The sequence below is a fragment of the Haplochromis burtoni genome, unplaced genomic scaffold (genome assembly GCF_018398535.1).
Source record: "Haplochromis burtoni strain Fernald_Lab_line unplaced genomic scaffold, NCSU_Asbu1 Contig_108, whole genome shotgun sequence".
Taxonomy (NCBI): Eukaryota; Metazoa; Chordata; class Actinopteri; order Cichliformes; family Cichlidae; genus Haplochromis; species Haplochromis burtoni.
In genome coordinates, this window is record NW_024582469.1 from 1,445,279 (window position 1) to 1,458,627 (window position 13,349).

The 13,349-nt window shown below is 38.5% G+C and overlaps 1 protein-coding gene across 3 annotated transcripts in view; it reads right to left on the minus strand.

The window, feature by feature from the left end:
- Positions 1-13,349, minus strand: part of LOC102303649 (protocadherin-15) — a 243,512-nt gene that overhangs the window by 194,583 nt on the left and 35,580 nt on the right. For all 3 annotated transcript variants that reach the window (XM_005928144.2, XM_005928143.2, XM_042223310.1), the window contains exons 3-4: positions 1,240-1,254; positions 695-760 (exon numbers count right to left, since the gene is read on the minus strand). In XM_005928144.2, the coding sequence (XP_005928206.1) occupies positions 695-760; positions 1,240-1,254 (81 nt within the window). The remainder of the gene's footprint in view (positions 1-694; positions 761-1,239; positions 1,255-13,349) is intronic.

Below are 13,349 nucleotides of genomic sequence, written 5' to 3' on the forward strand. Positions count from 1 at the left end.
AGAGAAGAGAAGAGAAGAGAAGAGAAGAGAAGAGAAGAGAAGAGAAGAGAAGAGAAGAGAAGAGAAGAGAAGAGAAGAGAAGAGAAGAGAAGAGATATCCACATAACCGGAAACACAATTAGTTATAAACTCTAAAAATACTGACAAAGTCATCATAATCCAGCCTGTAAACACAAGATTTTCCTAAACCTTAATATAGCTTGAATCAAGTGAAATGCACCTCTTCCTTAGCTGTTGGTTTAATGTGAAGCTTTGTCTGGAGACAGTCAAACAAAGGTAATGAAATCGACCAGCAAGGAACTTCAAACCTTAATAATTAACACATTTCACCTCAAAACCAAGATCTTGTTATCACTTCCAAGTTGCCAGGCAACTAGTAAAAACGCCAAGAAGTTACTGTGACCAGATCGAAACAGCACATATAGAAAAACACAATAGCAGTTTGAACCGTTCATTAGTTCAAATAAGATGAGGCTTCAACTATGACCCAGTTGGCACAGAATATTTTAATGAGGGCACACCACATGCTATTCCAATCAGCGTCTTTTAAAGGTCAAGATTTTCAAACAGTGTTTGTCTAACATACGCTAAAAGGTGGTAATCATACTGAAGTGGTCGCCCATCACATCTTGAGTTTAGACCATTTTTAAAATCTCCTATGAAGCATTAAGCAAGAAAGAAAATAATACTTTACCGTTGGGGCTTTCTTCATCGATGGCAACTATGGTAGCAGGAGGACCCGAGCGGGAAAGTTTGCATTCTGGATAGAAAAACAGAGAAAAAAGAAACATGAAAAGGTACCATTAATACATTACTGAATATTGAGTTTCATTATTCAATTTCATTTTAAATGGTCCTCTAAGCACTATGTAGTACTTAGAGGACAGATCTTTTTTCTTTTCTTTTTACAGGATTGTAGTACCATGTGTAAGAAAAGGTCTAAGGGCAACTCCACAGAGATTGAAAAGGAAAGCTTGGCAGACATAAACTGTTGCTTATGACCTCATTTTTCTTTTTACAGAGAGAGGAAATGATTCTGTAGGCCAGCCGAATTATATCGCGGGAATGAAAGGTGTATAAATAAGGTGAGGTGGAGTAAGAAAGGCAAGAACTGACAGTACAGAGACTGACAGACGTAGCCCACTATAACCATCTCTGTAAGGTTGGCAGGGGTTAATAAACTAGCACAGTGACTGAACACACAGTTAACAGAGAAAGAAAAAGGAGGAATGTTCTCACCCTCATATTGCCAGTCTGCATCAAGAGCCAGCCCCACCGCACCAGGAAGGAGAGAGAGGGGAAAAGAAAGGTAGCAGTGAACAGAGGAGAAGAAGAAAGAGAAATTAGGAGAAAATTTTCACTTAAGATCAGAATTAACTATCAGAACAAAGACAAAAGGTAAAGACAAGGGCGTCAAACATGAAATGCAGTAAGCAGGTTCAAAGATTTGAAGATGATAGCCAATTTCTGCCAATCTTTCTGAGCTTTTCCAACATCTCTCAGAGCCATCACCCACAATTTACTGTATTACTACGAGAAGAAATTATTTCAAAACTGTCCAGAAGCTAAAAACTGTCTCATTCAGAGGGAAAAGAGCACCGACATTCAAACATTCTCTTTCATCTATTTCCCTGTTCTTGTGAGATACAGTGAAAAAAAAAAAGAACACCCACATTCACCTGACAAGCCGATATTACTGTACAGCTCTCGAGGATGGTTGGGAAAGTCCCAGAGGAAGGGTGGAAGATGGATATCTGCTCACCTAGAAAATAGACTTCATGGAACAATGATCACACTTTCTCTCTCTCGTACCCTCTTGCTTTACCTCTCCAGGATAAAGCATTACAACTGTGTGACATCAGCGATTATATCAGAAGTCGGTGATGTGGTGTGTTGTATTTTCATGTAGAATGAAGCTCCCAAATGGGAACTATTTGCCTGTTAACACAAATAGTTCATATTAGTGCATCTTTCTGCTAAAAATATCAGATTTCCAGTTTGTCATGAATGTTTTCTTTGTCCATACTGTAAAAATCCAACCACATCACTCACTCAAGAAAAAATCTATTCAAGACCTACTTAATAGATTGAGGCCTACTCAAACTGTCTTACTCTATAGTTCCTCAAAAACAGAATCTGGTCATGGTACAGGTGATAATCTCAAAGTCTTAATAGCTTTAGGAAACAGAAACATATTAAACCTTAATAAATGAATGCAAAAACACAACAACACAGATGCTCTCAGACAGCCACACTGCATGGCACAATTAAGCAATTAATAATCAATCATGTTCCGTGTCGGCAGACTACCTACAGCAGGATATTAAGGTAAACTAAAAATTGAAATGCTGAAATTAAATAAATTTAGCATGGTAAACCTAATATTCTAACTTTATTTCCTTTCTAAAGTAACTGAAACTGAATACATTGGATTAACTTGTACTATTATATTGGAGCAGCACTAACACATAGCGCACACATGTGCCACCACTTACGTTTTAAATAAAAAAGTATGTAGCAAATGTTCAGTTTAGATGATGTTACAATAATGTGTTTAACTCATTTTTATATTAAGCTGACTAAATCCTGTGGAAGAGGTGAAGGAAAAACGTTGCAAACTGAGATGACTTTGAAATGAAAAGATGAACATAAAATGAAAGAATATTTAAAGATCGAAATACTCAATCACTTTTCTTTCTCAATCTCTTTCATGTGTGCTTTAAATAAGTTGGCATAGTAAATAACTGTTGCTCTTCTTTTTTTTGCTTTTGTAACCCACATAAAAATAAAAAGAACTGCATCTATAACTAAATTGGAATCTTAAATTCCAACCGGAGCGGGTCCGTGAAGGCATCGTGACGCGTCGTGACGCACGCCACGTGACTTGTTTTTGAATTAATTGTGGATTGCGTTCAACAGTATTTTGATACCGCCGCGGGTAGATGCGTGGGGGCTCGTATGTGACATCGCACGTAGTGAATGGTGAGTTGAGCCTGAATATTTGTTTGTATTTGTAACCTGTATCAGTATGCCAGTGCTATTAGCTGATGGGATAGCTGAGGCTGAGGCCTACTACATTACTACTACTACTACTCTCACTTTACGTGGCTGTAGTTTTGTTATTTGAGATTGTTGTTTATTTTAATTTATTACAATGGTTGGATATGTATTTGTTGTATATTGGTATTTTCTCATGAACTTTATTGTGTACACTGGAACTAAAGCTAGCTTGGGAAATTTAGATGAATTTTGCTAATAGTGGTCCTGTGATTATAGTGCAGGCTAGTGGTGCCCTGGACTTCCTGCGGTCTGGTAGGAGGCTGCTGCGGCCTACACTCTCCCCCCCTGGTTTTCAGTCCCCCAAATCTCACTTTCGAGATCTCAGTCTTGGAATCTCAGTTCTGATCATCACACTTCCAATTTCAACCTGTTACAGACTGTCATACGCGTTGGACTTATATCAAATCATGAAATAGCAACTTTATGGACATTGTCTGCCGGGGGTTGGAGGAGGTTGCTGCACCACTGTGCAGCGGATATTTTACAAGCTTGAATTATGTTTTATCTTTTCCCTGTCTGCAGAATTTGTAAATATTGGTATTTGGTAATTGCACTTTATTTTCACTATAAATAATAACTGTAATCACAATATCTGTGGTTGTATGTTTATTGTACTTCACTCACCTCCTAGAGCCGAATCTGATATCTTCTGAATTGGCCCAACTACTCATAACCAACTTAAATTATTTTAGCTTATGTACTTGCTACACTTTGCTAATGGCAGATTAAAGACAAAGGTGAAATGTTAGCATCACCAGCTATCTCTGGTATTTCCACAGAGCCCCAGAACAAAACCAGTAAATAATTATGCACGACCTCACAAACATTCAGAAAAAGAAAGAGAACATGCTAGCCGAAACAGAGCAGAAACACAAGTTTCAGTATTCACAATTACATTTATTACCATTTGCGGTTACAGTAAAATGATTGCTAATCCCTAGCATTGGAATGCTAATATCAAGTTAGCCTAGCTAGTTTAGTAGTAGTAGATGGTTACTGTTGTTGTGGTACTGACTCCCAAGCTGTCTCATCCAACTACCACTACCATCTATGTGTTCTTCAATATAGTAAGCAGTACACCCTACGCAGACTGGTAGGTTGAGCAAATGGCTCATATTTTATGGTGTGTGGCTAATTCAACATAAATTTACACAATTTTTTGAGTCTGCTAATGGTCTTCATATGTACTGTTTCCGCATTCCATTTGTCTCAGGAGGAGGATGTCGGTGCTGGAAGTGACATCACTCTAGAGTTTAGCATATTGAAATAGTAAAGTTTCAAAAAAAGCTTTATTTATTCATTTTTACTCCTTAGGAAGGTAAAGCCATTTATACATCACTAGCAATACAGCACAATGCTTGTGTTTTTTTTTTCAAAAAAATAAGCTGTCAAAGCATATGTAAATGCTCACTGCTCAACTCAGTGAAAAACAATTACTGCATGACGCCACAGAAAACATGGGTTTCAGAGCACAGTGTGTAAAGTGAAACAGCCTTATCAAATACCAGAGCCAGCTTGTCATTTTCCAAATCAGTAGGTTGCTTCTGTAAGATATAGGTTGCTCTGACTTAGTGGTTTGTAACTGTCATGCACACACTTAAACTCTGTGAGATACATAAATCTCTCTTTCTCCTGAGCCAAAATTACTACATTAAATTTGTGGACTTTCAATTCATCAACTTCAAAGAAAATGATATAAAAGTGGTATGAAACTCAATCTTAAGATACAATGAAGTTGTTCTGGGTTCATATGTTAGTTAAATTTTAAATTCATCATCTCTCTATACCATATTGATAAAACACAATTGCTACTTTATTTTCCCATTTTTTTTTCAATATTTCATGGGAAATGAAAAAAATCTTCTTTTACTGCACACAAGTAATAGTGTATAATATTACTTTTATGGGTTAGATAGCTAGATATTTAAAGCAAAAGACTTTGACACAGAAGAATAATCTTCTGTAACCCAAATATATTTTATGCCTACATCATCCACAGTCCTGTTCATTTCTTGAAAAATACACATATTTCCCTGGATGTCAAGCTGTGTCATGGCTTCCAGGCAGGCTTTGAATGTTTTATTAGTTAACTCAGAAAATATTTTCTCCCTCAAACCAAATGATGTGTCTAGACATATTCATAAACTGTATGTGTTTTGATTGCAAGTCACTTGTGCAGCAATGGCCAGCTTAATTATCTGGACACTCAAAGAGTAAGTGACTTAGTCCAATACAACTGCTCTTACACATAATTTAGAGTTTCACAAAGTTTAAGCATTTTCCGATTTTGCCGTTGTTGTCGAGAAGGCGACGGGCCACGATGTCCATGCCTTTTACCCCTCTGAAGCTTTTTTCTAAGGGTGGATTTCAGGTTAGCAACCGAGAAACAGGATTGAGCCATGGAACAATAGTCACTAGTTACATCACACTCTCCCAGCTGGTGCATGAGGGTGTGCATGTGTGTGTGCGAACAGCAGATGACAGATGTGTATCCCCTGCCTCACTGCCTTTTTATCCTTCAGTGTAAGCTGATGCCCCTCATATATTACTAACCAGCCATTTGTTCTCCACGGGGCACCTCAGTTTCTCAGTCTCTCTCTACCCACCGTCTCTCCTCTTCCCTGTCTACTCTAATTTGCCTCCTCCTTTCTACCTGTCAGCCTGATTTCCCCCTCAAATAATAAAAATTAAACAGTATGAAACAGTAAACAGCCTGGGTTGTAAGTTAAAGTGGCAGATGAACATGATGAGATTTCCCCAGATGAAATGAGCGAAATCTTTTAAGGTCGTGCTAATTTAAAGTTTCTCTCAAGTGCAGTGAATTCTTCCAAAATAAATATTGATTAAAGCAAATTCTTCCAAGTGTTTGCACAAAGATGGAATGAATTTTGTTGCCACTCTGTTACCAGTTTCCAAATTAAATAATGCATTAAAGCAATCCTCTGTTTCACTGATGAAGAGTCACATTCACAGAAATTCAAATTCTCTGCTCTTTATTTCAAAAGGTCACAGGCATATTTTCACACCCATTAAAGTGGCTCACGAGACAGTTAGCGTTCTCAAGCATACAGGCGCTCATATCATATCCTGCAAGTATCTACTCATGTTCACCTTCAAAACTTTACCTGTGTATTTTTATTCTCTCATTGATATGTACTTGTCTTCCTATAAGCGCTCACAGAATCTTCTTTAAGGATACACTTTTGCTCTCATCTTTCAAAGTTTCTTGTAAAGAAATATATAATCACTGGAATGACTTTGTGTACGAGCAAGTGAATAAATCCATCTAATGCCAGCTTCCTGTCAAGCTGATGAAAAGCTCCACTGAGAACTGTGCAAGGGGAATTGGGGTGAAGCATTCAAGGTGCGGAGCTCATAAAAAAGACTTAAAACTTTAAAATTCAGACAATATCACAGGTAGTCACAGGAAAAAAAGAGAGAAAAGTTTAAATCCTTTCAGTTTTATCATCATCAAGCACGTCTTTATTTAAACTCGGGGTGTTTCAATCAATAACTCCTTTATTTACTATTCAAATGCAGTCCATCTAAATTTGGCAGTCACAATAAGCAGGTACAGGTTGCCAAGAGCGGCAGAGAAAAAACTTCCCCCATTAAGAACAAAGTTGACTAAGAAAAAACTGAGAGAGAAGTGACTTTGACTGTTAATGACCAAAGCAGTGATCCGCAGTCAAACCAGACTTGAGCTTGCAGAAAATGACTGACATTGTTTTCAGTACATACAGACCCACAACCCAGCAACTGTCTTCATGGTACAAACATGGATGTTGCTTAGGACATGTTTTCCACAACTCCATGTGGACACTGACACCACTTTACACAGTTTAGACAATCTAACCCTGATGTCGGTCTGCCCCCACACACTCACGCATCCTAGAGTTACCATAAAATATACATGCTGAGACCTTGACTCAGTGAACAAGCCTAACTGTGGGATGCTCAATGTGTGTGTCTATCTGGTTGGATACAGAATGAGTTACTCCACACTGAGAAGACAAAGTGCATTAATGTATTGATCTTGTATTATTGTCACTCAAGTAAAAGTAAAATTTGACATTCCTTAATAACAAACATAGTATTTTAATTATTGAGTTTTAGAGCCAAGCTTTGGATAAGACCACGTTTCTCCATTTCCATTCTTTATTTACATTTCCAGTCAACCTTTATATCCATCTAGATATATGTGTGGCATAGCAGAGAACCATAGATCTGTTGGGAAAATAATGAAGCCTAGATGACCTGAAAGACACTAAATGTAAGAAATTAAGAGTTTTGATGGGACAATCAGCTACGTCAGTGAGTTTGTAGGCCACACATGATACAAACAGACTTTGTCTTAAACCACTGTGTGACTTGAAGTTTTGCAGACATGAATGCAGGGGAGTAAACTAAAACACATTACCATAAGCTCACATAAAAAAAAGACCAAAAGAATTTCACAACGGCCAAGAAATCCAAATAGCAGCTATCTCTGGGTACACAAGAGACACAGAGCAATGTGGACAACACAGCAAAGAATAAGGAGAGACTCAGACAGTATATACACAAGACAACAAAGGGAGAGGTAACAGATGAGGAATACAGCTGAAACCAATCAGGCACAAGGATACAAAGCAAAAAAGGACAAGTCACGTAAAAGTACATACAAAGCTCCAGAGATGTTTGGATTTCAAAATAAAACAGAAAGCAAATAAACAGGGAAACACCTAACACAGAAGCAAACACTTTCCTTGAGCATTTGCAAAAGTAAAATAAAATGAAGGGTCTTCTTGCACCACCACCTTTGGAACTTCATAGTTAGTCGCCATGGATCGAATAAGATCTAGCTTTGAAATTTATTTATGAACCTGTTCTCTGATTTCAGCTAATCTCCATGTTTAGCCACACACATGTGTTAAGACAGCTTCTGAATATATAATTCGATATCAAATTAATAGTGTGTCTGCAGGAGTTTAATTCATGGCAAGAAGTCTGATGGTGTGGACTAACGTGACAGATTGCTGAGCCAAGGTTGCTTTCTTCCCAAATGACAGTGAAGAACACCACAGACATCCCTGATCTTTCAGAGCCATCACCTTGGCCTGCATCCATTTAAATAATTGATTCATTTCATCAGATGATGTTTCAGATTGGCTCTGTGAGTGAAGTATAGTCAGCTAGCTTACAGGGTACTTGTTATTTATCTATGTTAATATAAAAAAAACAAATCTTCACATTTTCACATACACATATAATCAGTTTTATTGCAGATGAGAACATCAATCCTTATGCATATCTGTAAAGTGAAAAGGAAGCTATAGTGAGCTATTAAAGCTAGCTTAGCATAGCTACACACTGGAAACGAGGTATAATGGCTAATATAGCTCTATATAAAGGTTACAGATTAACCAATTCAGCACCTAGGCCAAACCTGATCGCAATGACAATTTTAGGCGATTATTGTAGTAAATATATGTTGACTTAATATCCAGTACTATACCAGATTAGTTGCAAAAACCAATTACATTTAAGGGTAGCACTGAGGAAGCAAAGTTTTCGATTTCTGGCAAATTGTTTTCCATCTGATTCTGCAATAGTTTCTTAAGCTTTTTAATCATTTTTTACCAGGCCATATTGAGAAAGAGCAGTGCTCATTTGAGCACGTTGTACTTGACTGCATTCTGCTTGTTACCATCTGTTATATATTTGCATGGCTTCTTTGCCTGAAGTATACAGAGTGAAAGGGAAAACCCAATGATGGTGAACTACAAAATATGCTGGAGTAATATGTGAACATACTGTGGCAATAAAGGCAAAGAAGCGTAATCTCAACAGACGCCTGGGTTGATCGGATATCTGAAAAAAAATATTGCTCTCTCAAAGGAGAGAGGAATTTGAAGCTGCTTGATTGATGGCTACATAAGTTGAATCTGGCATACCAAAAATAGAAGGTAAACATTTTATAATAATACTGTCTCGTCTCATGAAAAAGACTGAAGTGTAATGGCTAATTTAACAAGAGAGGAGATTGAATAGCTTCATGTGGTGTGGAACTGTAAAAAAATATATATACCCTAAAAAATCTTCCAGAATATCTTTTTTGAGATACTTCAGAAAGATCTGCGTTGACTATCTCTATTAAATTGTCACTAAATAGAATAGCAGTGACCTTATAATATGTGTATAACATAACCACAGTATGTCTTTAGCCATGGTGTTCTAGACAGCTTGCAAGTTAAATTAGACATTCTTCTTGATGCAACTTACTTAATCTGCACAAAAGTCCTTTCAAGACCATTTAAAAGCACAGTGTTAAAATAAATGAAAATGGTATAATAAGAAGCCCAGCTAATATGCTTGCCCATTTATTCTATCAAATGCTGTGTCATGGCTGCAGCACAGCACAAAGCATATATCAAATTGTTTTGCTACAGGACTGCCTGGCTGGCTGACAGGTTTGACTCCTAAAAATATACTACAAAATCTTTCAAACACAAAAACTGAGAGACATGGTTGTAAACGGCTGAAATACATGAGCGGGCAGAGTGGAGAAAGGCTGTTTTTTCTTTTTAAAGTTCTCCTGTGTCATGTTCTTTTTAAGCTTCCATCAGCAGGTACACCCATCTACAGTCCCTGGGGTCTGATTTCTCTCTGTCTTTACTCCTCTACCCAACCAGCCAGCCATTCATCCATCACCCGTCCTATCCATCCATCCTTTCTACCCGATCCATTCATCCATTGAGGACAGAGCAGGAACAGAGGGGACAAAATTGGTGAGGAGATTATTTCAGGGGAATAGAGAAGAGAAACGAAGGGGAGAATTGGTGGAGGAGGGTAGGCTGAAAGGGGAGAGAAAGGGGGCAGTTGTGATGAGCGGATTGATGGGGAGTAGTGATGAGAGGAAAGGGGGGAAAAAGGAGATGAGAGGAGTAAAAGGAGGGGATTGTCAAAGAAAGACACTGCAACCTTGTGTTAGATTGATGCATCTCTGGAGAAAACGGATTGTCGATCCACTTGAATTCAAAAAACGAAAAAAAAAAATGTATACACACAAAGACACGCATACGCACACACAGACTCAGTGCTGTAGGGATCACCACTTTGTCAGTGTGCTGGCTTATCCATTATTCCGCTTCCCCCCTTTCTCTTTCCCTATCTGCTTCAGTGTGTCAGATCTGTTTGCAGCCAGTGCAGGGTTGAACACGGCTGACAGCAGTAGTGGCGATGATCGGACAGCAGTTAATCTGAAGACGCATAACGGAAATACATAAACACCTTCCCAGCACCCAAAATGCTTCTTGGGTAGCCTGCAACTGCACCAGGCTACGCACATTTCAATCTATAGATCCAGTTTGAATATTGACTATAGCTATGACTATACTATTAGCTGATGAAGTTAAAAAACAAAATAAAGGACTAGTTTGACATTTGTTCAATATGATCGACTGGTACAGAATCCACAGAGGTGATACTTCCGAAACACCTCCTACAGAATTCAGAGAGACATTCTTGAATACCTTGCCCAAGTCCATGAAGCACATAGTTGTGCTTCCACTCACCCTTAAATATCCTTGAGATGATAAAGGTCTACAACCACGACCAGGACAAAAACAGCATTTTCCTCGTGACTCTGAGGTTGGACTACAAGATGGAGTCTCCTCTCCAGCACCCTGATGTAGACCTTCTTAGGGATTCCGAATAGTTTAATCCCCTTAAAGTCTCCATTGTTAGAGAGGGGAACCACTGTCAGTCTGCCAATTTGGAGGCATGGAGGCACCTATCGCTCAGTGTTCCAGAGGTGTCCAAACCAAGACAGTCCCACAACATCCAGAGCCTTAAGGCACTCATGACAAATGTCATCCACCCAGGAGTCCTGCCGCTAAGGAGTTGTTTAACTGCCTCAATACCACCTGATGGGTGAGACATCGCCCTCATCCCTAGAGTCTGCTCCTTCTACGGAGGATGTGTCAGTGGGATTGAGTACATTCTCAAAGCCTTCCTTCCACTGCCTGACTAAAGTCAAGCAGCATCAAACCTCACCCATGCGAGAAGACCACTGGTTTTCCCTTCTGAGTCCTCTCATGATTTGCCAGAATTACTGGAAAACTGCTTCAAAGTTGAATGAAATCTTCATCCACTGGTATGTGTCAGCTGCTTGTGAAATCCAACAGACTAACCAGGGTCAATAGGACTCCGTCAACCTGACTGTTCCCTTTACTTTCAGTGTTCACTGTCTGGTTCAGGGATTAGCACAACATTTGCTCTCTGACTTATAATTTTGGATCTGTTGTCTTTTCTATGTTCACTTCAATGTTTCCCCCTTAATTTGAACTTTGAAATCTTTCAGTTCAGCAGAACTTTGAATACGTCCTTCAATAGTATGCGCTGCACATCCAAAGTGAAGTTCTCCATACTAAATATTATGTTATGTTTCTGTTGTATGTGTGAGTCAAGTGCAGATGATTTGGTAAACCTCACTGACTTATCATAATAAATAAGAATTGGGAAAGTAATATACAGGGATGGAGAGACAGCACTAAGGGGTAGTGCCAGTGGAATGATATAAGGGAAAAAAACAGCAATAAATGTTAGAGGGGTAAGGCTCCAAAAAAAATGGAAAGGCAGAGAAAATATAATCTAGCGAAATACCAGTCTGCTTCAGAGATGGGATATGAGAAGAAAATAGACAGGGAATAAGGGACAGATAAGCACAAAAAGAAGCTGATATAACAAAAGATGGAAGAGACATTCCCAAGCATCAAAAGAAAGCAGTAATAAATATTAAAATCACCTTGAAAACTCCACCCACGCACACTCACAAGGGAAAAATGTCTAACTAACAAATCAGTTTACGTCTGTCTGTGTATGTGTGTTCTTAGCTTAGCTTGACATCTCTTCATCCCATCCACATCAAACTTGATGGATGTACTGCTAAGGACTTGAGTAAGTGCAGTGCCAAACATGAGGTGATTAGAATGAGGGGTAGCCTCATTTTGGTGGTCTCTTCCCTGCTGCTAGGCAAACAATCACCATTATCAAAAGCCTTATCATCAAAGGCAAATGTATGCTGTCATGACGCAATATATCAGTCCAGATCGTGTTATATGCTATGATGCAATATCATATGTGACCATGATGTCACAGGATGAGTTTGAAAGAAGATCAAAGTGGATAATTTCAAAGAATAAGATGTCAGGATTAGAATTTTAGATTAATACGAGTTATTGGGACTGAAACAAGACCACATCCAAATAACGTATAAGACAGCCTGGGCTAATAAGTCTATTGAGGTCGCTGCAGTAGTATTATAAATCTTAAGTTTCGGTCTAATGTTACTTTGGATGGCAGAGGATTAGACAGGTATTTATTAAAGCACTTCAAGGTATGGCCAATCAAATAGACATTAGTGAGTCTAATAAAACTGAGGTTGTGCTATTTAATTTGCAGTTATGCAGGCCAGAGTTTTAAAAACAGATATCATTAGTCTTGTAGCAATAGACAGGCAAGTACCCAAACAAGTCTTTCTTCAGCAACAGGAGCGTTGTGCAAAGTTTAAACTAGTTTAAAGATGATTCACATTCACTTGCATCTAGTCCTCCACTACCAGGCATGGAATAATGCCATACAGGTGATATAAGGTGCTGATACATGGATGCATTGCTACCTTCCAAGAAAGGCAGCAATGCACTGACAAAATGCAACTGAGAATAAACAGCTAATAAACAAACTGATTGAAATGTGGCACCCAAGTTTAAAATGTTTTTGTGTCATGCAGCTAATGACAAAATGCCTAAAGAGAAGATGGTTCTTTGCTAAGTTGTCTGTTATGTGCACGTTACACCAAATAATTAGAAATTTTCAGGAGCAGGGTGGAGGAAACCTTTGAGGAGTGGAGCTATGGACATTATATTCATCTTTATTGAACAACAGTACAAGATCATGATGGTGACGTACAAACTGCATCCAAGAGAGAAACAGCCAAGTCATACTGCTATGGCAATACCAGCTCTTTCAATCCACACAGACAGCATGGTAGCACAAAGCTAGCAAAGAACACAGAGTCATTGGCTGAGTGCATGTCGACATTTCCAGAGTATGATCTTCAAGTGATGAGTAGCTAGGCTCCAAACATTATAAAATTAATTTCTACCCGTTCCTGCTTCTATACTACAATCGCTTTTGAGACTCTTTGATCTAATTTTCAATTTTGCTCCATGTTGTTAGTTTTGTGTTCATATGTACAGTGTTGGGAAGGTTACTTTTAAAATGTATTCCATTACAGAATACAGAAT